Source organism: Acanthochromis polyacanthus, chromosome 15, assembly GCF_021347895.1.
Source record: "Acanthochromis polyacanthus isolate Apoly-LR-REF ecotype Palm Island chromosome 15, KAUST_Apoly_ChrSc, whole genome shotgun sequence".
Lineage (NCBI taxonomy): Eukaryota > Metazoa > Chordata > Actinopteri > Pomacentridae > Acanthochromis > Acanthochromis polyacanthus.
Genome location: NC_067127.1, coordinates 13,877,135 through 13,902,433, shown reverse-complemented (window position 1 = coordinate 13,902,433; position 25,299 = coordinate 13,877,135). Strand labels below are relative to the sequence as shown.

The following is a 25,299-nucleotide window of genomic DNA, read 5'->3' as shown; positions in this document are numbered from 1 at the left end:
CGCAAAACCTGCAGAGTGGCCTTCTCCTTCTGTTTTGTAAACTGATGTGTTGCACCTTCAATTGATCATTTCCACATAAAAATGGCTGCACTCATGAGAAACACCATTAACTCCAAGGATATGTCACTTCTCCAGCAGATGTATAAAATGTTTTATCAAACATGTCCCTTTCTATCTCAGTCTTACTCGGCAGAGCTCAAGATGAATTAATTTCGACTGGACTAAGCATTATTTTATATAAACTACGCATATTATGCAGACTTAACTGACCATTGCAATGAGACGCGTATATTGATCTAATCCGACAGGACTTCGCAAAACTATTGAGATTGTATTATGACATAATTTACATCACCAGTCTTTCACTGAGGCTCTCCTTCACATCAGGTTCTGCTCACTGTGTACATCTCCTCTGCAGGTGTGTACGTCGCTATGAGAACCATGTAAATCGCTGCCATCCTTGCTCTTCAGCCATCTCACCGTGTGGCCAATTCATAGCATCGGGCTCTGAGGACAACTGTGTAAGTTGTGATACCCTGCGTTTCCCTCTACAGTGTGTACATTTTTCTTTTCTCTCAACACTTTAATAGCATCTCATATGTTCAGTTTTTGTAAGCACAATTTGATAAGAGTACCATGATAATATTATTTCTATTCATGCTGAATGTAATGAGGTGAGGAAGCAGTAAGGGAGGCTATCCATTGAAGCGGTACTGTGTGATATGAACACTGCCTGTCAAAAGTTTGGACACACATTTAATGTTTTTTCTTTATTTGTTTTGATGTCTTCATTGTAGATTCTCACTGAAGACATCAAAACTATGGATGAACACATATGGAATTATGCAGAAAACAAAAAGTTTTCTCATCAAGAGAATATCAAGAGTGTGCAAACCAGTAATCAAAGCAAAGGGTGGCTATTTTGAAGAATCTAAAATATGAAACATGTTTTGACCTGTTTTACACTTTTTTTGTTTGCTACATCATTCAGTATGTGTTCATTCATAGTTTTGATGCCTTCAGTGAGAATCTACAATGTATATAATCACAAAAATAAAGAAAAACAATAAAGGAGACGGTTTTTCCAAACTTTTGACTGCTAGTGCATATATACAGTATGTACAGTATTAACGGTTGATAATCAAGTGGACAGAAGGTATTAAAAAACAACTTTGAGTTTTTGAAATACAACCCAAGCTTTGAGCATCCAGCCTGTTCCTGGACTTGTTCTTGCTAGAAATGGGCAAAAATAGTGTTCATTTTTTGTTTTAGTTTAGTCTACATTGGCTATACGGAACTGTTTCAAAACACCTGCTGGCTTTATGGAGATATCCATGGAAGCCATTAATGTGGTCTTTGAACACACTGTTCAAAGACAGTGGTCTCAGCTCTAAAGTATTTTTTCCCCAAAGGCCAGAAATGTGTATATATGGTTGTAAAGATGTATGATTGTACATGTTGTGCGCATGCAGGAATGCCTGTGACAAAGTATTTTAGAAGGATCTATCATGTGGTCGCCAACCAAATCTCAAACTGAGATCAGCAGAGCGTGCAGGAATGACTGCGCCAGTATCAGAAACTACACTGACAAGAAACACAAGTCAGCCTCTGTTCTGAAATATATAGGTTTGAAAAGCGAATTAAAGGGAAGGTGACATCATCAGGCAGATACTGACAGGAGAGACATACTGAATACACACCATAAACACTGTAAAACAGAATGATTTGCATCAAGTTCTCGATCTTAATCCAATTTTATCGACGGAGTGATTCTAGTTTCTTTCCTACAGTTAACTCCTCTCCTTTCATAGACGGGGAGAGTCCATGAAAAATTTCCTCCCCTACTATTAGTACTATATAATAGATCTTCAGCTCTGATGTTTAACATTTAAATGGCCTGAATTGGGCCTACATCATGTTTTCATCTCGTGGGTACTTTTAAACTTGTAAATATACTTTCCTGATATGGGCGTTGTATATTGTTGTATTCACATTGTGTACCTGAAGAATTGTAGAACTGTATCATCATCATAATCAGTGGACGGCTCCTATCCCTGCGCTGCAAGACCGAAAGATTTAGGAAATCTTTCTTGCCATCAGCAGTCAGGCTATTCAATTCAAAATTAAACAGATAAGAACCCTGACAACTGAATTTCCCTTCGGGGATGAATAAAGTGATTCTGATTCTGATTCTGATTCTGTAAATACTTGTGTCACATGATCTGTGGCTGCTGACTATCAAGAGTCATAAGAAGGGTTAAAAGCGTGATTTTATTGCTGGAATGAACATCTTGAAATATAGCGTCCCTAAGGAGGCTGCAATGTCCACCATGTTGTTTGTTCATTCTGTGTTTGATTTTATGAATTCAGAGCAGTGAGAGGCACAAAGTTGCAAAAGTTTATGACTGAATGATTCCACAAGATTGCTTCCAAATCCACTGACCACATAATACCCCTGCTCATTCAGCTCCACTGGCTCACTGTGACCTACAGGATTGACTTTTTCATCTTCACATTCAAAGCCCGGCATGATCTCACCTCTTTTTATCCCCCAAAATCTCTTCCATATCTGCTCACCTCCCTGCTCCGTTTGATTCTTCTCCTCTCAAATATACTTTCTGCTCCAGACTTTAAACTCACCAGCAGAGATGCCAGTGCTTTCTTTTGTGTGGCTCCCAAGGGCTGGAATTCTCTGCACTCTTATATCAGCTACTGACCCCAATCACACAAGTTAAAACTGTGACTTACTTGACCTAGTAAAGGTGAAAAATAGCAGGAAAACAGCAGTGTATCTTTATCAGTTTTACCTTCATTTAACATAAGGACTGTTTGTGCTTGACTCTGAGATTATTTCTTGGATTCGAGCCTTTTTCCAAGAAGTCAAATTCAACAGTCATGTTGAGGCACAACTGTTTAATTGCTTTTCCAGACTGTGCCTTATACTTGCTTTCAAGACATTTTCAGAAGACAGCCTCCCTTTTCCTTATCCATCTCTTTTTTCTTCTGGTGTACGTGCTTGTTGAAAGCAGTGGAATAATATATGCATGCTGCTGGTTATTATTAATTACGGGGACTCAGCACGGCACGGACATTTGAGAGCATCTCTGTCGAGATCGGACATTTCCAGCATTTCTTGGAAATTGGGAGAGTATACGGTAGTGAGCTACATCGTATTTATTTGTAGCTGTCTTGAGACTTCTATAAGCCAGACACATTTGTACTTGTCTTAATATATCAAAAAGCAATCATGGAAAAAAAGAAGCTGAATACTCTAAACAAGACTCCCTAGATCATATTACACATTTTCCAAAAAACACAGGCCAAAAGCAATCTAAGTGGAATATAATTTCAGTGTGCTTGATGTTAACCTGTTATATATACAGTGCAGTTAAAATATGTAGTATTTCCTCTCTCCTTATTTCCCCTTCTTATCTGCTGACATTGAATTCATGATTTAGGAGATAACAGCTTTGTTTTTGAATTTGTTAATCAAGACATATGTCTGGTCATTCAGTTCTCTATTCCCCCTGCTCTCTATTTCAGTTGCTGTTGATATAAACTGACACATCGGTGGATCCACGTGATATTTAAGTATTCCTAAAAGAACTTTTTTCTTCCAAGGACCTAATTCCCTTTCAGGCACCACACACTTCATGTGCCTTGGACAGGAGTCACTCTACTCATAGACCTTTTGACAGAACTTGGTTGAAGCTTTTTTTTTTCCTGGGAAACATAATGCAAAACAGCTGCAGGAATCTGATGAGTCGTCATCTGGTAACAAACATCCCCACATCTGTTTTTATCTGTGCTCATGGCACAGAAGCAAACAAATTTGTCTGAAAACTTACTGATCATATACAGAGAAAAACTGTGCTAACAAGCTGATAACAAAGCCACGTATCTGTTATTAGATTTCAATTTAAGTGTTGATTGAAGAGGTCTACACACGCATGAAGCAGAGGTGTTTTTAGCCAACCAAGGTCAAGTGTGAAATCCACACCTACTTAACTCCTGCAAGGATGACAAAAAAGGGCTTTAACTACCCAAAGCAAAAATATAACAGGAATGTAAATTCAAGGGATTAGTGATCAGTATCAATGTCCGCTTGATTTTCTTGTGCTTAATATTGTGTATGGTATTTGTATAACATGCATTGGTATGAGCATTACAGCAGTTTTTAATGTGTATATTTAGATGTTTTAAACTTTTTTTTTTTAATTTTTTAGTATTAAAAAAAAACAAGCTGAAAAACTGTATCCAGCATCCCTCTATCCCTCTAAACACTGTTTAATGACTGTAGTGCATACAGTTATTCAAAAACAGCAGAAAACAGCCATGTTTAGATTATTTTCATTTTTAAAAAAACACAGTTTCATCACACGAATGAGCTTATCTCTAGAGTCATTTAGGTTTAGTACAGCAGTTGGGAAAAACAATTCTGGCACAGATGTTGCATGATTTATTTGTCTGATATCGACCAGAGCCAAGTTTCACTGTCTAGTCAATCTCTGAAAATACACTCAACAGAAATATAAACACAACACTTTTGTTTTTGCTCCCATTTTTTATGAGATGAACTCAAAGATCTAAAACTTTTTCCACATACACAATATCACCATTTCTCTCAAATATTGTTCACAAATCTGTCTAAATCTGTGATAGTGAGCACTTCTCCTTTGCTGAGATAATCCATCCCACTTCACAGGTGTGCCATATCAAGATGCTGATTAGACACCATGATTAGTGCACAGGTGTGCCTTAGACTGCCCATTTCAGACCTTTTATTGGCCTTTTATTGTGGGCAGTCTAAGGCACACCTGTGCACTAATCATGGTGTCTAATCAGCATCTTGATATGGCACACCTGTGAGGTGTGAGTGTAGTTTTAAACCCCTGATGATCATCAAGACAAGTTTAATCGGTGTGATGATATTTACAGTATGTGTAAGTATTATTAAGATGGTTAGACTGAATGCTTCTTTTTTAATACCAAACAATCAGTACTAGCTGAATGTATGCTAACTGTATGTGTATGAAAATGGTCCCTTGTAGCCAGTATGTGTGCCAGATCTCCAATCAAGATAAGCACAAAGTTTTCCTTGAAACTTGAAATGATTCGTAAAGCAAATCTTCATCTGTTTGTGTGTGCTTGCGTCTTTCCATCAACCTTTAATGCAGTTATACTGCAGCTCTTAAGTGTTTCTTTTTCAAGAAACATTGCATGTTATTGTCAGCCAGCCTTTAGATAGATGCATCATGTCTTTACATCACTGCATGGCTCAGGGTTCCCACTCATCCTGGAAAATCCAATAAACCTACAATTTTTAGACCCCTTAATCTAGCCATGGAAAATTCTGAGAAAGAGTAGAATGTCTTGAAAACTGCTGACATATTCTGGAAAGTAATTTTGACATTCTTGTCTTTTGCTGTGAGCAAGCTGTGAGATCTTTACAACAGATGGCCGCTGAGATTATGTTTAGGGAGCAGGAGGAGTCAGAACAGCAGGGTCACAGTTTACTCCCTGAAGCACTCAAAAAGTTGCAGGGTTTTGAACGTGCCCTGAATAGTGTCAGGTTGGTGAAGACAGCACGTAGTTTCCTGAATACAAAAAAACAAAGCCAGATAAAATCACGACTGAAATGTAGTTAGACAACAAAGCAATATAAGTGACCTGATCTCTTAAATGCTATTATTGTATATTATATTAATTAGTTTTAACAATGGTAATAACTGCGATGTTACAAATAGTGGCTGGTCTGAGACATCCAACAGTAGCTATACTTAAGCATAAACCACTTTTTATCACATGCGGGAAACAGAGCAACACATAAGATACATCAAAGTATGTGAGTAGATTTGCCAAATGCATAAGTAAGCTTCTGGAACTCTTCTGTCTTTGAATTATTGTATAAAATAGAAGAGAAAAAGGAGATGGAAATGAATAATATCTGCTCTCAGACTACAATTTGTCCATCAGAAAGTACTAATATGCTAACTTTTTGGCTGTAAAATAGCCGATGTAGTGCGTACCTTGGTCATCATATCTTGATAATCCGATTTACAGGATTTCGGAAATGTTACTCCTCTCCACTGAGACCAGACTGTATCTGTTATTATAAAACAGCTCGCCACCATTTTTGAAGGTTGCAGAGCTTTGAATGGTTGTAGGATTCGTGGTGTTTCATTTTTGTTCAATCAGATTTGGTAGCGTGACTCAGTAGTTATAATGATTTTAATTAGGCTGAAGTAAACATGTCTATTGTTTCTGGAGTTTTTCAAATCTCACTGTGGCTTGGTGATGAGAACAAGGAGACTTATTATATTTCAGGATTTTCCAAACAGAGCTTTGCTGGAGGTGGTTCATTTTGGCCCCACAGTTGTGGTGTCGTTACTGGCTGAATTAGTGGATGATTTAATGTTTACTGTGACTAAACATTCAAGCCAGTTTCAATGTGTGCAAGTTGGTTTTCATAACAATTTAGAAACATTGTTCGTTTAAAATCTCTCTCTGCTCAAAATGTGTTTTTCTTCGTGTTACTTTACTTGAAATGTTGATTATGTGCAGGTTACTCTGCTTACGTAAATCTGAGGGTGGTGTATGTGTACGTAGTCATGGTTTTTGACCTCAAAATCAAATCTGGAATCCATTCAAGGTCCCAAATGCAAGATACACAAATAATGTGATGTCTGTCTAGGTCGTGATTCCCATCGGTCATACCAGACTTATGTCACAGAAAATGTCTTGCAAAATTTTTTTGTGAAAAGACTGGAAATACTAATAATTACATTTCATGCTTATATTCCTGTATCTCATTCATTTCAGGCCTACGTGTATGACATCCGTAGCAGCACCTACCTCCACAAACTTCCAAAACACTCAGACACAGTGCTCAGTGTGGCTTTCCACCCTGCCAAACCAGAGGTAAGAATCTGTCTTTGCACTCTGCCTTCATGATTGTTCTTTTCTTTTGTTACCACTCTAACATGCCTTTAATGTCCCATCTCACACAGCTGAACAATCCCATAATCTGAATCAGTCAAATATGTCTTTAGCGCTTTATAAGCTACTGAGCAGAGTTTTAATTGAGCAGATTTTTACTTTCACATCCTGACAACCACAGTCAACGTAAAAGCACAGGCTGCTTTTGCTTTCCAGATGTTAACCTATGTTATCTCTGCACAAACACCCCAGGGTTTACTCTCCTCTGCACTCCTGATTGTGCGTCCACTCCAACTCTTAAATATTTCCGGGTACGCAAGGCCTGCTTAATGCAGCATACAAATAACTGACTCTCATCTTTTTTTTCAGCGTTTTTTTTGTTGCATCCTCAACAGCTTCCTGACATTTTATTTTGTTACAAATAGAGTTGTTCATCTGAAACATCTGAAACGGGTATGAATGACAAATGTTAAAAAACAAAGATGAGATGTGACATTCTAATGTATTATGTAAAATACACATCATCTCCAAAGTAAGTACACAGGACACAATGTAAGCGCCTCAAGCATCTTCTGATAAATAACAGATGAAAGTACTGATGTGATTAAAAAGTTTATACTGCCTGGTTTAAAACTTAACAACCTTGATAATAATGGCAAACAGTTAGTTGGTTGAACACATCTGCACCATCTCTTCTTGTTCTGCACTCTAGGTATTTGTAGAGAAGGAATGATATCCTCAGGCTGAGGTTACATAGCAAAGTTTACTGAGACCATTCAAAGGTTCAGGGTGTACTTGTGAGCAACATATATTTGTTTCGCTGTAGGTATCATACACACCGCATAGGATGTTGAAATTACTAACAATTTATTCTCTATAAAAGTTTTACCACCTTAGAATTTCAGTGTGTATAAACCCAATAAAAATGCTGCTTGAATTCAAACACCACTGAAACAATAAGCCTTTTTCTAGAGGTTAGCATCCTGGAACATTAGCATTTTCTTTTAAATTGAATATCCCACAATCGCTCTGCGGGTGTAACCAGCGGTGGCCAGTTTATAGTCCAATCAGATAATGAGTACCGCTCTTCTGTGCCATAACCCTGTGGGATCGAGTGGCTTTGCTTTGTCTACTGTGCTGATCCAATTGTATGACTGTCTGACTGCAGGGTTGGGACTGGCTGCACAGTCCCACATTTAACATAATGCGTACAAGTTTGTGCTTATTCAGATACAGAGTTGCTTCCTGCCTTTTCTGTTGACTCTTATCACATTTTTCTTGCACTGTTTTGCTGGATTTTGTCTAAAGGGATGCAGTAGAAACAAAATTCAATATCTATGGTGTTGTGTGAGTGTCATATAACAATGCTTTGTGGGCTTCAGTTTTGTGCTGTGATCTCTTTATTTCAGACTGTCTCCATAATTAGTTTGTTCTGCTATCAGTCTAAACTGGCAGACATTCATTTAAGGAGCGGGGGAGTTTAGGGAGTCTCTCCTAAGAAAACCAGAGAATACTTTGCCTTTAATTGCTATTACGAGAAAATTTGATATCTAAGTTTGCAATGCTGCTTTATACCAGGATCCTTTCAATGTCTCTTATAAAACTCTGGAGCATTTTTAGAGAGAAACAGTTTCCCCTACAAATGTTTTTAGTGTTTTAATGGATTTCCTTTGGAACTGTTCAAAGCAAGTGGAATTGCAAAAGAAACATTTTAAGATATAATATCACAATCTCTGCTAGATGCCTCATGAGACTTGTTGACTGTCTTTTCGACTCCAGGCACATGTTTTAGATCTACATGTCCATCTGTGTAACTCCATTCAGCTCAACGATGCAGCACAATGATACATTCAGATTTCAGAGTTTGAAAGTGGAAAGTCTGGTCCATGGCCATTAACTGGCTGAATTACAGTGATCTGCAGAGTTTGAAGACACACTTCATCAGTCAGAGCATGCTTGCTCCACATCAGTATTCTGCACATTCTGTTTTATTTGATGGGACATGCGGTCAAAGCAGAAACTCAAAAAAAATTAAGGAATATTGGCACAATAGTCTGAGCCTTTATTGTATTTGAATAGATTAGTGAAAATGTATATGATAGATAAGAATACAAATGTGAATATGTAGCGTAGTATTACAGTAATACCATAACTTAAAATTTTGGGCTGAATGCTCGATTTTTTTCACCGTAAACACTTCATTTTACTAAAAAAAAGAGAGAGATTTCTATACACTCTTTACTGTATGCATCATGTGTCAGAGTGGACTTTTTTAAATGCCATCATCTGTTCTTGGCCTGTGCTGGTTCCAATTCTCCGATTTGTGTCACTGGCCTTCTGAGAATAGAAAAACCTGCAAGGACAAGTAGTAAAATGCTCAAATGCGTGACAAAAGTTGGAGAGCTCGCTAAATAAAGAACCACGGCAAGTCTTCCCACCATGAAAATCAACATGGCCACGTGGGATTATCTTGGTTCAAACAAGGTGAAAAGCTGGTGGAAGAGTTACTGTATCTTTATGCTGACATGCACTGGAGCTGTGGCATCTAAATATTTAGTTAAGTACCTGATCTGTTCTTTGTGGATGAGGTTAGTCATTTCTGCCTGTTTTGTTACATTTTGGTAGAGTTCAGTGCACTGAATTGCAGTTTCCCATTACACGTGTCCTGTGTTGGCATGTCATCTTCTGCAGTGTTTGTCAAGCAATTATGTCTGTTCAGTTACCACACAGCTGTGGACATCCATGTGCATTCTTCGTAGATCTTTTCAGGGTGGTTTAACAAAAACAGTCAGGGGAGGCAGTTTTCTCAGTTGTCGTTGGAGATGAATCTCTTGACATGCAAGCTCAGTAAATGTTATGATTCCATCCATAGCACTTTTATGACTGTTCTTGGTAGTGATTCATTATTCATTCTTTGGTTCCTCAAGGCCCACTTACTAGCATTTTCCAAAATTTTGTCACAGGCTTTTTATCGGTGGATGCCGTTTGCTCACTTGTGAGGCAGATGGTTCGTTTTAAGCCTTTAGAACTATGCTCATATAAATATATGAGAAGCATATTACGTATTGCTGAAAATGTACAAGTTGCACCTCTATACACAGGTTGAGAGCTACAGAAAACTGCAGTTCGTGTTGCTTGGGCAGTTTCAGTTAAACTTGATTCAATTCATCAGACTGGGATTGATACATACATATCTTTCTTCATTTTTTCCCCCCCGCTTTCGCTTTTTTTTTTGGCCACTAAAGAAAGGCATAAAACATGATTGGAAGTTCAAAAAGCCCTGGGAAATGACCAGTCTGTCTTGAAGAACTGACACCACAGCCTTGTGATACAATGGTAACATTGCTCTATTTCCTGAGCCTGTGCTTTCTCCTATGAAAAATGTTGGCAAAAAATGTTCCCAACCTGTGCTCACCTTGCTATTTAGCTAAATTTGAGGTCCAGATGTTGTACATATTCACTGCTGTGAGAACCTTCTGATGCAAGACGCAGACAGATAATGCAATGCATATTTTCCACTCATTTTTCACTCATGTTTTCCACCCTCATACTTAAAAAGACCATCAGCAGGCATATCTACCTCTGGGGTTCATTCCCTCAGGTTTATTCCAGTACTTTAGTCTGTAATAAGAGGTCCCAGCTTTTTATTGTCACTTCACTTTGTTGTCTTGTAAAACCTTGCGGGATTTCACATTTTACATGGCATGCCTCTGTAAAGTTTTGCAAGCTTCACTGTGTTGGACTTAAATGTTCTACCATAAAAGTCGACTTGAAAATTTGTCCAAAAGTATTTTCACACTTGTAGCAGAGTGTTGCTGCCTGTGCTAGTTGGACATACACTGAGATTACAGTTGACATAGGCAACTGAAACTGTTTCTAGTGCCTGAAAACCAGCCAGTTGTACTGTATCCGCAGGTACCTCCTCCAAGGATTCTTCAATTTAAGAGCTTTGGGATAATACATAAAAGCAAAAAAGAATGTGGTTGCCAGGGGCAAAACAACAGTGACTTAGAGGAACAGGTTACTAGGTCAGTCCAAAGAAACAGACTTCATGACGCTTTCCTCTATTTGGGTTATTCAGAGCTCTGTCCTGTCTCATCCCAAGCTGCTGATAGGTCCAATTACATCGTTCCACATCAGCAGTGGAAATGTCCTCATAGTACTTGCCAGATCTTGCATATTAGTGAAGATGAGTTCTTTTGAAGGTCAGAAAATTATCCTCCTGATTATCTTTATTTTATTTAATATCCAAAACCTGTCTCTATCTCCATTCTCTTAATGCTCATGTTAATGTCTTGTTTGTTAATGTGTTGCCAAATTTAACTAATTCTTCGTCAAGGCCAGCTTTTTTATGTAAGAAACTAAATTTTAATGACATTTTTATGGCTAAACAAAGATCAGACAAACATAAATATGTAAGTCAAAGTAGGACATTGGAGCTTTGCAATCTGACAAACCATAAATCAGTCAACAAAATATTACTTTATGACAAACAACATGGAGTTTATTTTGGCTTAATTCACAAAAAAAATCTGTTCATCAATAAAATTGCCTCAATGTCAAAGGCGTTTACAATTTAACATGAGAAAATGACCAAACAACAATGTTAGAAGTCTGAAAAGATGTTAAATTAACAACTGTTTTTAGTTAAAACCATTCTCGTATCAACTTTCCTGTTGTGTAACAAGCTTGTTTGTTTCAGTGAACGTACCCTTGAGCAAGACACTGAACTACCTATTTAGTTTTAAGCACATACATGTGTGTGTTTGTTGGAACAACACACAAAATAAAAAACTAATTAGAACTGTTTTTATTTTAACAATAGGGACAGAATGAAATAGGGCCTATGAAACGCTGTCTTCTCTTTCAGTTTTTGGACTAAGTGAGGAGTCTCTGAACTTTTTCTCTCAAGTACTTTGGATCTCATTTGCACTTCATGTGTTGGAGGGAGTGCAGGACCGTGACCTCGTACTGACACAAGCAGCTGTCTGTAAAACTTAACATGTATTATCGTCCAATCGAAGATGAACAACGAGTGAATCATCTCAGCGGCTTTCATGCTCAGGGCTACTCTTGTCTCCATATGTCAGCTCATATCATCTTTGCTCTTTGCAGGCAGGCAAAAAATGCAGCTGGCGTCCCAATAGGCCGTTTTACTGTATTATTTTATTTGTGGCCATTTGGCATTGGTTATTTAAACTCCTTAGCAGGGATGGACTGGGACATTAAAGAAGCTCTGGAGTTTGACCCTTGGGGTGCAGCACAGTGCAACCGACACATTTAAAGCTGTGATGATTAGGTAATTTGATTATTTGATCAGTGGAAAAAATAGCTGGTGACAAATCAGTTAATTGTTAAAATACTTTTCTGCTTCTCCAGTACAAATAATTCTTGCTTTTCTCTTTTTTTAAGCCAAATTAAATGTTATGTCAGCAGGGTAGGCACTCTCAGTTGGTAAATTCAGATATTTAAAGATACCACCATGGACTCGGAGAACCTAGCATAGACATATTCTGACAACTTCAATTGTTGATTAATAATTTATCGTGAAAACAATTCTAAGATGCAGCTAACAACACGATATGCTTCCTGGCTTGGTTGTCTCAAAATCCTGACTGGACCTTTGGGGTACAACTGCAGACAGTGATAACCATGATCAGTCTACATACAGTAAAGGCAATGAGTCTGTGTTACCTTAACACAGATCTATGCATTTTCCTATTATTTCTAACCACTTAATAAACAAATATGTGTATTATGCTTGAGTAAATCAAACCCACAATTATCCAAATTGGGTAAAGTACATGTATATTTTGTATCCTTAATCCTTTTCCTCTGGCACAGCATAATCTTCACAGAAATTATCGATATAAAATACACATTCTGTTTTACTCAAATGATGCATTATGACACTGTTTTTCTTTTTAACTTAGCATTTCATAGCTATGGGGAGTAAAACAGTAACTGGATCAGTGATAACACATAGCCAAAGCTATGCACTTTATTTCCCCTACTTAATACAAATTTTCTGAATTTTTTCTCACCATATTGTGAACATCTTCCCGATTCTTCTTCAAGACCTTCTTTTACTGACAAAATTTCCAGCATGGAATGAAAGTAATAACAGATAATGCAGAAAACTAAATAGTAGATCATCATAATTCCAAAATTGTTTAACCTAACATTTTGAAAACAATTTTTGTACAACATGCATGAAAGAGTTCATCAATATGCAGTGTACCTGTTTTGTGCTTTGCATGTTAATTGACCAATAAAATGAGTTGCAGGTCCAAAACAGGAAAAGTGTTCAATATAACATAAAGTACTAAAAACTCCGAACAATGATTTGGCAATATGCTGACGCTCTAATCCATGAGGACTCATTAGTCATTGTTACTATTTCATGATTACACAAGTAGTCAGTATTTTTAGGTTGGCCTATATCCATCTTTGAAATCAGTCTTGATTCTGATCTCAACTGTGTGACTGTCAAGTTTTGTGACAGTATCTTATATGGTTGTGACCCTGTTCCATTGACAAAAACAATTCCACAGACATACATAAAGACAGTCAAAAATATTCCAGCTTGTTTGTATTTTGTTAAACCAATCACCGTTGTCTTGGGCAGCGCTAAGCCCAGGATGCAGCAACAGTGCCCCCGCAAAATAGACAAAACATACTACAAAAACAGACTCACAAAGGGAAACCAATACCTGCCACTGGTTAAAAAAAAAAAAAAAAAAGAAGTTTGCAGTGGCACAATATAGCCATATAAGATCTGAGCATTTCAGCCCAATAAAGCTATTTAGCAGGTCAACTATAAGTAGAAATGTCTATTATTACAGCGACTACTGGTGCAGCTTGCCTTAGGTCAACAGCTTTGACAGTCTTTGACTGTTCAAGTCCACTGGGCATTCTGGACGTTGAAGAATGTGCAGATTAGCAGTCCTTCTCTGCTTCTGAGTCCTTTTCGTAGTATTTTATCTCTTGGTTTCCTCTTTGCCTGACCCCAGGGAGTGAAAACGCTCTCTTCTTACTGTAGTGGCCAGACAGCAAACACAGAGGTGGACTCTGCTTTCCGCTCCAGAATGTCACATCAGAGTGAGACACAGACTGAACAGAGACGGCCTCCCTGGAATCAACTGGCCTGTGTTCAGCACAGCTGGAACTGCAATGAACAGGAAGTTGCAAAGTCACAAGAAGCATTTTTAAGTATCAAAACCTTTCACACATAGCAGACAGAATTTTCTGAGTTGGCTGCGGTGTTGGTTACAAATGCTAACCTTCCTGTCCCTGAATACCCAGATTAAGATGGACAGAGATATACAGATGTGCATTTACACAATTGGTAAATAGCTTTCATCTTTAGTAAGTGAAACCTACATGGGGGTTTGTGATTGAACACTTTAAACGCACCTCAAATTGATTTCTATCCTATTGCTGATGCGTAAGAAAGAAAAGCAAGCATATTGTATTTAAAGTTTTTAAGGTGCTGGTATTGCAGCCTGCCTGTCTGCTTCTATTTCCAGTCTTCATGCCAAACAAAGCTAACCGGCTGCTAACACCAGCTACATACTGATCATACAGATGTGAGCGGTATCAATCATCTCATTCACAAGCACAAACACATGGAAGCTGTGATTCCTTCTATTCACGCAAATGGGCCTATCCTTGTCTCGATAAATAAATGATTGATAGGAGGTTAAAAAGATCTCAGTGTGATCCTATACATACATACATACATACATACAAGCTGCTACCAATTTTTCACCACAAGCTACAGACTATACATTTCTTTTATTGACCCCATATCGATATAAACTTGTCCCAGAAATAACCATAGTGACCGTCTGCTCCTTCTCCCATCCCTCATGTCTTCCTTCCCCTCTCAGCATGTTCAGTACAGAACATCTTGGTATGCTGGCATAGGTGAAATTTCTGCTCTACAGATGATGTATGATATCCTTTGAGAGGAAAAACGCATTTTTCCCCATGTTTTCAAAGCTTTGACTTTTGTTCATACCAGACAGACAATTTCTGCTATCTAGAATGCCAGTATTTCAGTGTTAGGTGTTCACCATTGAAAATCTAATCCACATTGCATTTTTAATCTTCCTTTGTATTCCTGCTTTGAAGTATTGATTTGTAGTCATTTTTTGTGGTATTGAGCATACTTTCCTGACAAGATCTTACAATATTTAACATGTGTGATGAAGCACCTCAATCTCAATCTGATTTTACTCTGAATTCCTAAAATGTTTTGAATGAGACTTTTATATAGTAAATATGAAAACAGAAATCACAGAAGAAGAAGCAGTCCACATTTCCAGAATAGTTTCTTGTGCATTCACCATGTCTTTAAGCTAACTACAGGTCATATTGAAAAAAGAAAGAAAACTGTACAACATATGTTTGTGTAGGCACTGAAATTCTATACAGTAACAGTTTCAGAGCTGCATAAGGATGTCTGACAGGGCAAGTAAATCTTTCGGCTGAGATCAGACTCATAAAAACTGTGTTTCTTAGAAGTGGGGTTTTGAGGAAAACCAAATAACTCACTTGCTCTGGCCCGCCATGACCCCATTCTGCATGTCTACAGCGAATCAGCTCACAACAAGTTCTAACTTCTGACCACAAAGGTTCACCCAAAACTGTCAGTCCTCATCACTTTTGCTTTTTCAGCTTCATTAGACAAAGGTTGAAGGTTGCAGAGATGGAATGTGCTGGTTTAGTTTGCTGCAAGTGTAACATGTGGCACACACACACACACACACACACACACACACACACACACACACACATATATATATATATATATATATATATATATATATATATATACTGACAGTCAATAGAAACTTTGAAGTAGAAATGTACGCAGAATTCTACTTGTAGGGGGATTGTAATTATTCATTGTGGATTTACTGATGATCTAGTGCCCTGGTAGTTCAGATAATGTTGTCATGATTCATTGCACATCGGTTGGTCACTTTGCAAAAGTGAACCAAATACACACCAAGCAATACTCAGTGAGTATCTGCACAATTTGAGAATAGATTTTGAAGGCCTATATAAAGGCCCAAAAAAGGCCACCATTGTTAGTCCAGTGAACAGCATCATGCCGCGTCTATCACATGAACAACATGAAAATCCAGTTTCGGGCTTCAAAATAAAAATTATGTTGAAAAATATGGTCTCAAAGTTTTTAATGACTGTCAGTGTATATATATATATATATATATATATATATATATATATATATTTTATTTTTTTATTTATTTATTTTTTGAGAAACTCTGCAGTGTGGCTTCACCTCTACACTGCATGTTTACATGGGTGTTTTACATTGGTGATAATGGTTTTGGATGACAGTTGATGAAGAGAGCTGCAGTTGCTAATGGAGCTGCTCTCTGACCCTTTAAAGTTTTAAGTAGCTTCTTGAGCAGTCCTGAGGGCAGGACCCAGACAGCTTGGCTATTGTTGATTAAGGTCATTGAGCAAGAGGCCATGGTGAAAGAAGATTCTTGAACATGGAAGAGATAGTGAAATGAGCTGTCAAACTATCCGTAGAAAGACATGCTTTTGTAGACTTAACGTGTTGTTGCTTGCAGGGCTGCTCTTAAATATATATATATATATATATATATATATATATATACTCTTGTATACTTCCATCCTTGGGCATCGGACACGACTCTTCCTCTCTGTGTCTATAAAAGAAAGGTTGAAACTTTCACTCGTCAAAGTAAGATTAAATCCATCTCACTTTAGTATGTTTGAGTCATCCACCCTCAGCTTTGTGACTCCCAGCACAGGCATCTGCTTACTGGTAAAAGATTAGTTCTCCTGCTCAGAAATGCTTTACTGCATGGGAAAAAATTATCTATTGTTGTGCTAAATGTGGTTTTTGTCTCCTCTTGGCAAATTTGTTGTTTTCCAAAGTTCCTGTTGTTAAAAAATATTCTGTTTTTACAACCACTTAACATCTCAAGAATAACCATAAATTATATTGATCAAAGCATGGACGTTCACCCATGCATCCCCACTTGCAATTTGTTGCTTTTTCTTCACTTGTCATCATCTAGGATTTAGGAAGTCCTTTAAGACTTTGAAGTAGATTTGAAATGGTTTCACATATGCTTGAACACAGAATGAAAAGATAGCCATTTGAGAATTTCTTGAATTATGATTGTTCTGTCATATCGTATATTCTGTTGAGAGCAGCTGCAGCTATGAATATGTTTCGTAAGCCTGGTTCTAAACCTCCAGTAGAGAGTTTCCCAGTACTATTGCTGCTGATTGGGTGTCAAAGTGTTGAGGTAATGCTTCCTCACCCTCATCTGTTCTGCTGGCTAATAGAAAGAGATGAGATAATGCACACTTCCCACTAAGAAATACACTCAAGAACTGATTGTCATCTGTGCTTGGCTGTGCGCAGGATCCACATGTTGGTTTGAGTGCAGTGTGGTGTGTGTTTGTTGGCTGCGGATTGATGTTAGTTTATTGATGTGTGGGTGCCTTATTAATGAGTAAACAGCTGACTCACCATGACTAGCACTGGCAGGAACCTCGATCCCCACGTCTGATAAAACAAAGTTATATAACAGAGTTAAGACCGGGCCGCTTCATGTTTTTGTGACAAATGGCAGGTATGGAAAATGAAGAATCTCAATGGGAAACACAGTATGGACCTCAGCGGTGTTCGTCTTCTTTAGAAAAGCAGGTGTGCTCTTATGCAACTTGGTCCGCTAAAAAGAGAGGAGTAAAAAAGAGAATGATGTGTGACACAGTTCCTGAGAAAGATCTTCCACAGGAGTAAAAACTGAACATGATGTCATTCTTTTTGTCTGTCTCTTAGCTGCTGACTGGAACCCTGGATGGGAAGCTCAGACTGTTTCAGTCCAGCAGTGGATCTCATTTGTCTCATGACACTAGTTCTGCTGGGCACAGTGTCCCCAACATGACTGCATAACAACAGTTGGCTCCTGCAAACACCATTCTGCTTTCATTAAGACATTTCCAACCCACTTGCTGAGATTTCACTGGGAAAGGAGAACCTAAGAATTTCTTTCTTTCTTTTTTTGCTGTTGGTCTAACAAAGATCATAAACAGATTTTTTTTTCTACAGCTGCACTTCAAATTGCAAAAGAGACTTCCCATTTCAGGTCACTCATCTTTGTTGAATTCTCTGTATATACAATTTTTTTTCTGCCTGAGACAAAGGAACATCAGTGTTTTGTATGACTGTCTCTCACTAGATTAATTTAACCTCATTAGAGTGATTCAGTATTTACTTAGTTACAGATAATTGCCGCCAACTTTGCCAGAAACAACCGTATTAGCCCTTATTTCCAGCTGTGACGCTCTCTGGATAGTCAGGCATCACAATTAGTTTGTTCGGTATGTGGAACAGATGTACTTATACATCACTGACTGTGGCCACTACTTAGCAGAACAGCACGTAGAGCTATGACATCAACTGGGTGCAACCTCTTCGATTGCCAGACACACAGATGCTCCTACTGTTCAAAGTGACACACCCGACCACATTGTTTGAGCTGTACATTTACTCTTTGCTACATCAGTCGCAACAATATGTCAGCTGCACTGATATGTGATATAACAGAACACAATCTCACGAATTTACAATTTTAAATAAAAAACGGCATTGTCGGTGTGTATAATTAAATTGTTGCATCGTGATTACATTTCTGATTTTTTTGTTATTGTTGTTATTAGTAATGATCTCCATTAAGGGTTTTTCTGATTGCTGTGTAAGTTATATGCCCATGATACCCTTCCATAGAGAAAGAGTTCAGTTCTGTCTCATGCCAGAAATCCAATTCTCTGACTTCATTTGCAGTGGCCTATAATTAAAAACTAAAATTAAATTACACTCTCATTTGCTGCAAGATTACAGTTAAATTAGTGTAAACCAGTTTTCAAATGCATTCATTATAATAATCCATATACTTTATGGTTTTCTTTGGGCTAATTCTGATTAGAATAATTTATCTGCCCAATTTTTTTTGTCTTCATTTCCAAAAGTTCTAAAACCACTCCCACACACAGACTAACTTACAAAATGCATTTATTCACAACATTTTGATGCTGGACTTCATCATGCAAATGGCTTCGTACAAAGAGAAGCCATCATAAATAGGGAATAGCTGCAACTCTCTAATCAATAAACATAATCCATGTACTCTAGGAGGGCAAGAATTACAAAACATCACTTGACAACTTTAACTACATACATAATGCAAAAATCATAAATATATCCCCAAAACTCGTTACACAGAATGGCTAAAATCCTTGGACATGAATGCTTAAAACCCAAAAGGGCCACTAATTCTCAGTAAAACTTGGACAGGTTACATAAGTGCATGAATAAAGCAGATGACATGAAACATAGCGAAGAGCAACTGTAAACATCAATAATAAATGGTCTTTGTAATAAATTTACTCAAACCCCTCTACCATACAGTATCTAAATACAGTCAGCATCCAACCCTCCAGAAGCCACGCAATGAAATAGATGTGCAAAGAGTTCCTTTGTCTTGTGTCTTCATTAGACAGATTTAGAACCATTTCTTTTGGAGCTTTAAGGTTAGTTTTTGTTTTCAGGATTGCTCTCACAAGATAGGGCAAATATGAATATTAAATACTTTTTTTCTTTTGCAATCATGTCAACAGTGTTATTTGTAATAATAAAATAGCTTCTGTAGAGTGCCTACATTAGCCACAACAATAACACCACTAACAGGTGAAGTCCATAACATTGAAGCCATAGAAGGCAGTGGCGGTTTTTTGCACAAGCTAACTCGGCGGCCGCCTAGGCAAACTCAAGGGGGCGGCATGATGAAGGGGGGCGGGAATCATTAAATACAATTCCCTTCATAAGCAGGCAGCTGAGTAAGTATCCATTGACACTCTGATGGTGTTACGTTACATAACAAATGGCGCCCTCTTGAGGTCAAGATTCAGAGGTGCGCCCTCTGCTCTCTGACCGACGAGACCGTCCGCCACCCTCCGGCGACAGGTGGCGCGGGGGGCGAAGACGGCCCGATAGTGTATATATTCCAGTCTGTCCCCCCACCCCCCACCCCCCACCCCACCCCACCCCACCCCCGTCAACAGGAAAGGCGAGAGGGGTGCGTGTTTACCGGTGACTGGGCCCGACAGACTGACTTGCCTAGGGAGTCAATAAGGCTAGAACCGCCACTGATAGAAGGTGGCATTTATATGAATGCGACACGCACCACCAACCTAAATATTGTTGCAGATGAAGCATACCCCAACTGCACACTAGTACAACATACCACAAAAGCTGTGCAGGAACAGCGAGCAGCACAAAGAGCCCAAAGCATTGAAACATCCTCCAAATTCCCTATTTTTCAATTCAATCGTCCAAAGGATGTGTCACAACAAGCCAGACCCACAGTGTCCATACTCCACCACCTACACAACCCAAAGGATCTGCCAGCGAGATCCCATTGCCAGACCACTGGACACTCCAAGAGCTCATGTGCCAATACCTTGAAGGATCAAGACTGTTTTAAGTGCACAAAGGGAACCCACACAATAGCCCACTCCACAGGTGCTTTTAATGTTGTAGCTGATCAGTGTATACAGCGGTCTTGGGTTCAAAATGTGTGTTTATTTTTCCCTGTCTCAGGTTATATAACAAAGTTGATACCTATATTTTCTGGTAAAGGTTCACTGGCATTTTATTTTCTTTAGAAGTCAGGTCACACTCCTTGCTTTTTTTTCCTCTAGAGAAACTCATACTATCTCCTACTATGCTGCCATTATCAGTGCCGACATGGCAGGAGGAGAACTCTGCCTATCTGGAGTGGAGCGAAATTTCAAGCGTCACATTATGTGACGCTGATGTTGATGTTAGAATGATAAATCCACTGATAGGCTGCTTGCTTTTAACTCCCTCAGACAGACGTGAGTTTTCAGAGGACCACTCATCTCTCCTTTGTCTCCTGTCCAATATCCTGCATTTGATTTACTCCGTCTCTTTGGACTGCGAGCTTTAATTGATACCAAGGCGGACTGCCTGTGAAGATTGTTCTCTGTGCTCGACCAGCCACAAGTAGGCCATGAAATATAACTTTGAAGTTGCACAATATCAGCTGCCAGATTTCCTATCAAAAACTGAAGTTATTCTTTAAGGAAAACAGGACTGAGGCTGCTTTGGATTAATGGGGTGGTACCTGCTGTTTTGTCATGCTCCACATTTTGCATGTACTTGTGCGTGTTTTTATGCCACGAAGATAGGTATGTACTGGCAGGGCTGACTCAACCCTGTCATGATGAGCTTTAGTGTTCCTGCAAGCAGCAGATAGTTTCAACTGGAGCAAAACATAATAAATTGTCTTTGGAGTAAATTTATGTCTGCATGTTCTTTCTCCATTTGTGCACTGCTGTGTGTGTGTGTGTGTGTGTGTGTTAGGAGTTATCGTCTTTTGAATGAATTAACCTGCTACACGCTACTGAGTGAGCACAGGTTCTCAAACCAAAGCAATAAATTACTGTACGCACACATTCCTTGTCTGTGTGAGGTCATTTTGGGTGCACTCCCTGCATTGATCTCACCAGTAAAGAATGGCGTGTTTATACTTGAAAATAAAAGTTCATGAAAGGATTTCAAGGACAGCCACACCCATATGCCATAATGCATTGTGGTCCAAAGTTTGATGTCTTGCAACAGTTTGTCATTCAATTTGCAACGGTTTGTCATTCAATTTGACAGAGAGAAGACTTTCAACTTTTCAAAGAACTGGAGCACTGGATGTATGACAGCCCTGAACAGAGCAGAGTGTCACACTGAGGGAAAGTACAGCTCAGGAGACAAAATCAAGACATTCATTTTGCATCACAGCATCATCTACCACTCAAATAGACAGTTGTTTTTGCACGGCCTGCGCCATCGCCTGTAAAGTGGTTTGGTTCTCCACTGGCTCTCTGGTCTCTGACGAGGCCTGAGCTCTGAATGCAGGGCCTTCACTTTTCCTCATGATATACATCATGAGCCACGTGCAGTTTAATGATCCCCCGAAGACTTCTGAAGATCTCTGCTCCTTTGTTTTCATGCACTCAAAGTGAAGGGAGGGGAGTATTTGTGCACATGTCAAAAACTGTTGTCATACATTTGTGACTCATTGGAGTCTTAAGCAAAGCTGCACTGAATAGCGTCCATCCATCCATTATCTATACACTGCTTAATCCTCTGTAGGGACATGGGGATTCTGAAGCCTATCCCAGCTGAATAACATACAATGCACTACAAATAGTTTCAAGCCAATCTAGTGAACAGTAAAGATATTCTCTGGCATGTGCGCTTTGCTAGGTTTTATTAGTGATTGCTACATAATAAAAATAATTCAGCTTCAAGGCAATCTGCTTGGTGAGAACTTCAAAATGCTGCACTCATGGCTGGATCAGACTGTTATATTAGCTTTGTCATAGCCTGCTGTAAATAAAGAGTGGGACATCTGTAATAAAATAGGTGCAGCCATTGCTTGTCTTATCCCATTTTGTGTATTGCAATTGAAGTCAGCAGAGACGGTATCTGGGATACTTCAAAATGTCCCAACAGTCCCAAAGACTAGCGTGGGAAGCTTTTTTGTTTTCTCCTGTCATCCTCAATAACTTAGTTGTGCTCCATGATGCTAAATCACACAACAGAATAGTGAAGCAGAAGAGATGTTGTCAGCTGTTAAGGTGGAACAGTAAAGTCAGCTCTTGGATGGCGCCTTCTTTCTGATCCCTCATGTACTCCACAGGAGTCCTAAAGGTCGACCAACTATGATCTAGTGATAGGAGACATATAGTATCCTATCACTCAGCTGAGTTATGGAAATGTATGATATTTTTGATCACCTAGCTGAAGTAATGACCATCTTAAAAGGCAAAAGGTCACCTGGTCAGACGTGCTGCAAACATTTTGGTAAAATGTAGAAAAATCTACTCATGTGCTGTACTTATTGAGAATAGGTACAGCACATGATGTAATCAGCACTTAAAGTGCATCTAGCTGATAGAATACTGCATGTGGGGACATTTTTTGCACTACTGATGCTTTTGTAGTTCCAACAGAAGCACCACTAGTTTGCTTTAAAATTGTCTGAGCATTTACCATCAGCTGCAATAGCCACTAGAGCCAAGCACAGAACTCAATGCAGAAAGTCAAACTTCAGCAACACACAAGAAAAACAGCACTGTGTTTGACCTAAAAGAAACCTTTAAAAGAACTGTACATCTGTCTATATCAATTAACAGGTAGATAAAGGAACCACAGAGTGGATTACCTACATTTTCCTCTATCAATATCAGTTAATATTTTTAAAGAAAATGCACAAATGTTAGCCGCCCTGTGGTTCTCCTTAAGTGGTCTATGAATTACACAGAGGAATATACTTTGATTGGTGCACCACATGTCCCAGTGTTAAGTGACTGGAGAATACAATGTAAAGAATGAAGGTGAATGATAAGCTGGAGAATTACTAGTAAATGCTGGTGAAATATCCAGATGGAGCCACACAGGAAGAGACAGGGAAATTAGTGTCTCTGTGCTTGACTCTGTCCTGAGCAGTTCTAGGCTGCTGTGTGCAGACGACGACGGAAATACAGATTAGTAGCAGATGGTGTCATCCAGGGTACAAGGCATAAACATTCGAGCGCTTAACACTCCGATAAATCAACACAAGACCCTTGTGGAGTTAGCGGGAAAAATGGGGAAAACAGGAGCACGAAACACAAGGTGCCAGATCACTGAACGAAACTGCGGCCACAAAGGAACACCGCTGAGCTTCTAAAATCTGTTCAGATAGCATTTCTTTGAATAAAAACTTCGATCTTCACAAATTGAAAAATAATATGAACGCTACATTTGCTCCAGTGATGCCTGACCTAGTTCTTTCAACAAATGCCCATCAAAGTCACACACCGATCAGCCACCACATTAAAAGCCCCAATTTGTTATTGTGTGGGTTTCCCGCCAAAACAGCTCTGACCTGTCAGGGTACAGACACCAGACCTGTGTTTGGCACTGGGAAGTTGGCGGCAGAATCTTCGGTTCCTGTGGGTTGCAGCGTGGAACCTCCATGGATATGATTCGATCCAGTGCATCCCACAGATGCTCAATCAGATTGGGATCTAGGAAGTTTGGAAAGCGAGTCAATGCCTTTGGCTCTTTGTAATGTTTCTTGAACTGTTGCTGAGCAGTTCTTGCCATGTGGCAGGGTGCTTTGTCTTTCTGGAGGAGGACACTGAAGTTGAGGGAGTGTTGTTACCGCTGTTGTGCTTGATGTGCAACAGAGTTCAGGTGGGTGATACAGGTTTAATGTAATATCCACATGAATGCCAGAACCCAAAGTTTGCCAGCAGAACATTGCACAATGAGATGATAAATAGCACTGACTTCTTCTGAACTTTAAATTTTGTGACTAAATGAGTCCTTTCAAATGTTGTATGATGAGATTTTTTGCTGCAGAAAAGATTGCGCAAAGACTGCTTTTTAGCCCTAAAGGTTCATCAAGTGCAGTCTTTCCTCAAGGTCTTCATACGGTTAACACTATGTCAGCTCCATTAAGCCAAGGCACAGGGGTGAGAGAAGATGATAGTTTGGCATATGAGTGTAAACCATCAAGTCTCTGCACATTTCTCTGATTCACTAACTCACCCCGGCAACCTAAACTCCGACCTTTCACTGAACAAAGATAGCTTTCTAACATCAACCTCCACCATTAGCAAATTCCTTTCTTTTTATGGCTGAATTTAGTTCCTCAAAGAGGCAATTTTATGTTTTCCACTTTAATCATGTTAAACTAAGCCGGGGAATTAACAGCACATGTGTTTGAGCTCCCCTTCAGTGTATTAATGTGATTGGTATTCATGCGGCTTGTTAATCTTTCTGTTTTCGATTTTTGATATCACTGTTGTTACACAAAACTTAGCATTGTTTTGTAATCTTTTAATTTTTCCATAAAATGAACAAACAAGCTTTGAAGAGAATGATGTGATTAAAATAACTGTTCAAGATTAGAGTGCTGGCAGCGCTTGAAATCACATGAGGTGAATGATATAAAACTCAAATATATCATGTGTCATGTTGCACTTGAACCTTGTTTTCAGGTTGTGTGGTTGCCAACTACCCATGGCTATCACCTGTCTGTCTAACTTCAACTTGGGAAATAACCCTGTACGTCGCATTTCTCCATTACATGTCATGCCAGGCTTTCATACCCTCAGATGAACTCCAGTTCAGCAGCAAGGAAAATGTCTCAAAATCTAATTTGCAAAACTGAACACATAGGCAATTGCAGGAAACCATGGCTGCATCACACT

The 25,299-nt window shown here is 38.9% G+C and overlaps 1 protein-coding gene across 1 annotated transcript in view; it reads left to right on the top strand.

The window, feature by feature from the left end:
- The window catches only part of wdr27 (WD repeat domain 27), a 47,745-nt gene extending 29,098 nt beyond the window's left edge, over window positions 1-18,647 (top strand). Inside the window, exons 16-18 of the mRNA XM_051960116.1 lie at window positions 419-521; window positions 6,823-6,921; window positions 17,798-18,647. Coding sequence (XP_051816076.1) covers window positions 419-521; window positions 6,823-6,921; window positions 17,798-17,911 — 316 coding nt within the window. The 3' untranslated portion in view covers window positions 17,912-18,647. The remainder of the gene's footprint in view (window positions 1-418; window positions 522-6,822; window positions 6,922-17,797) is intronic.
- Window positions 18,648-25,299: the final 6,652 nt, after the last annotated feature.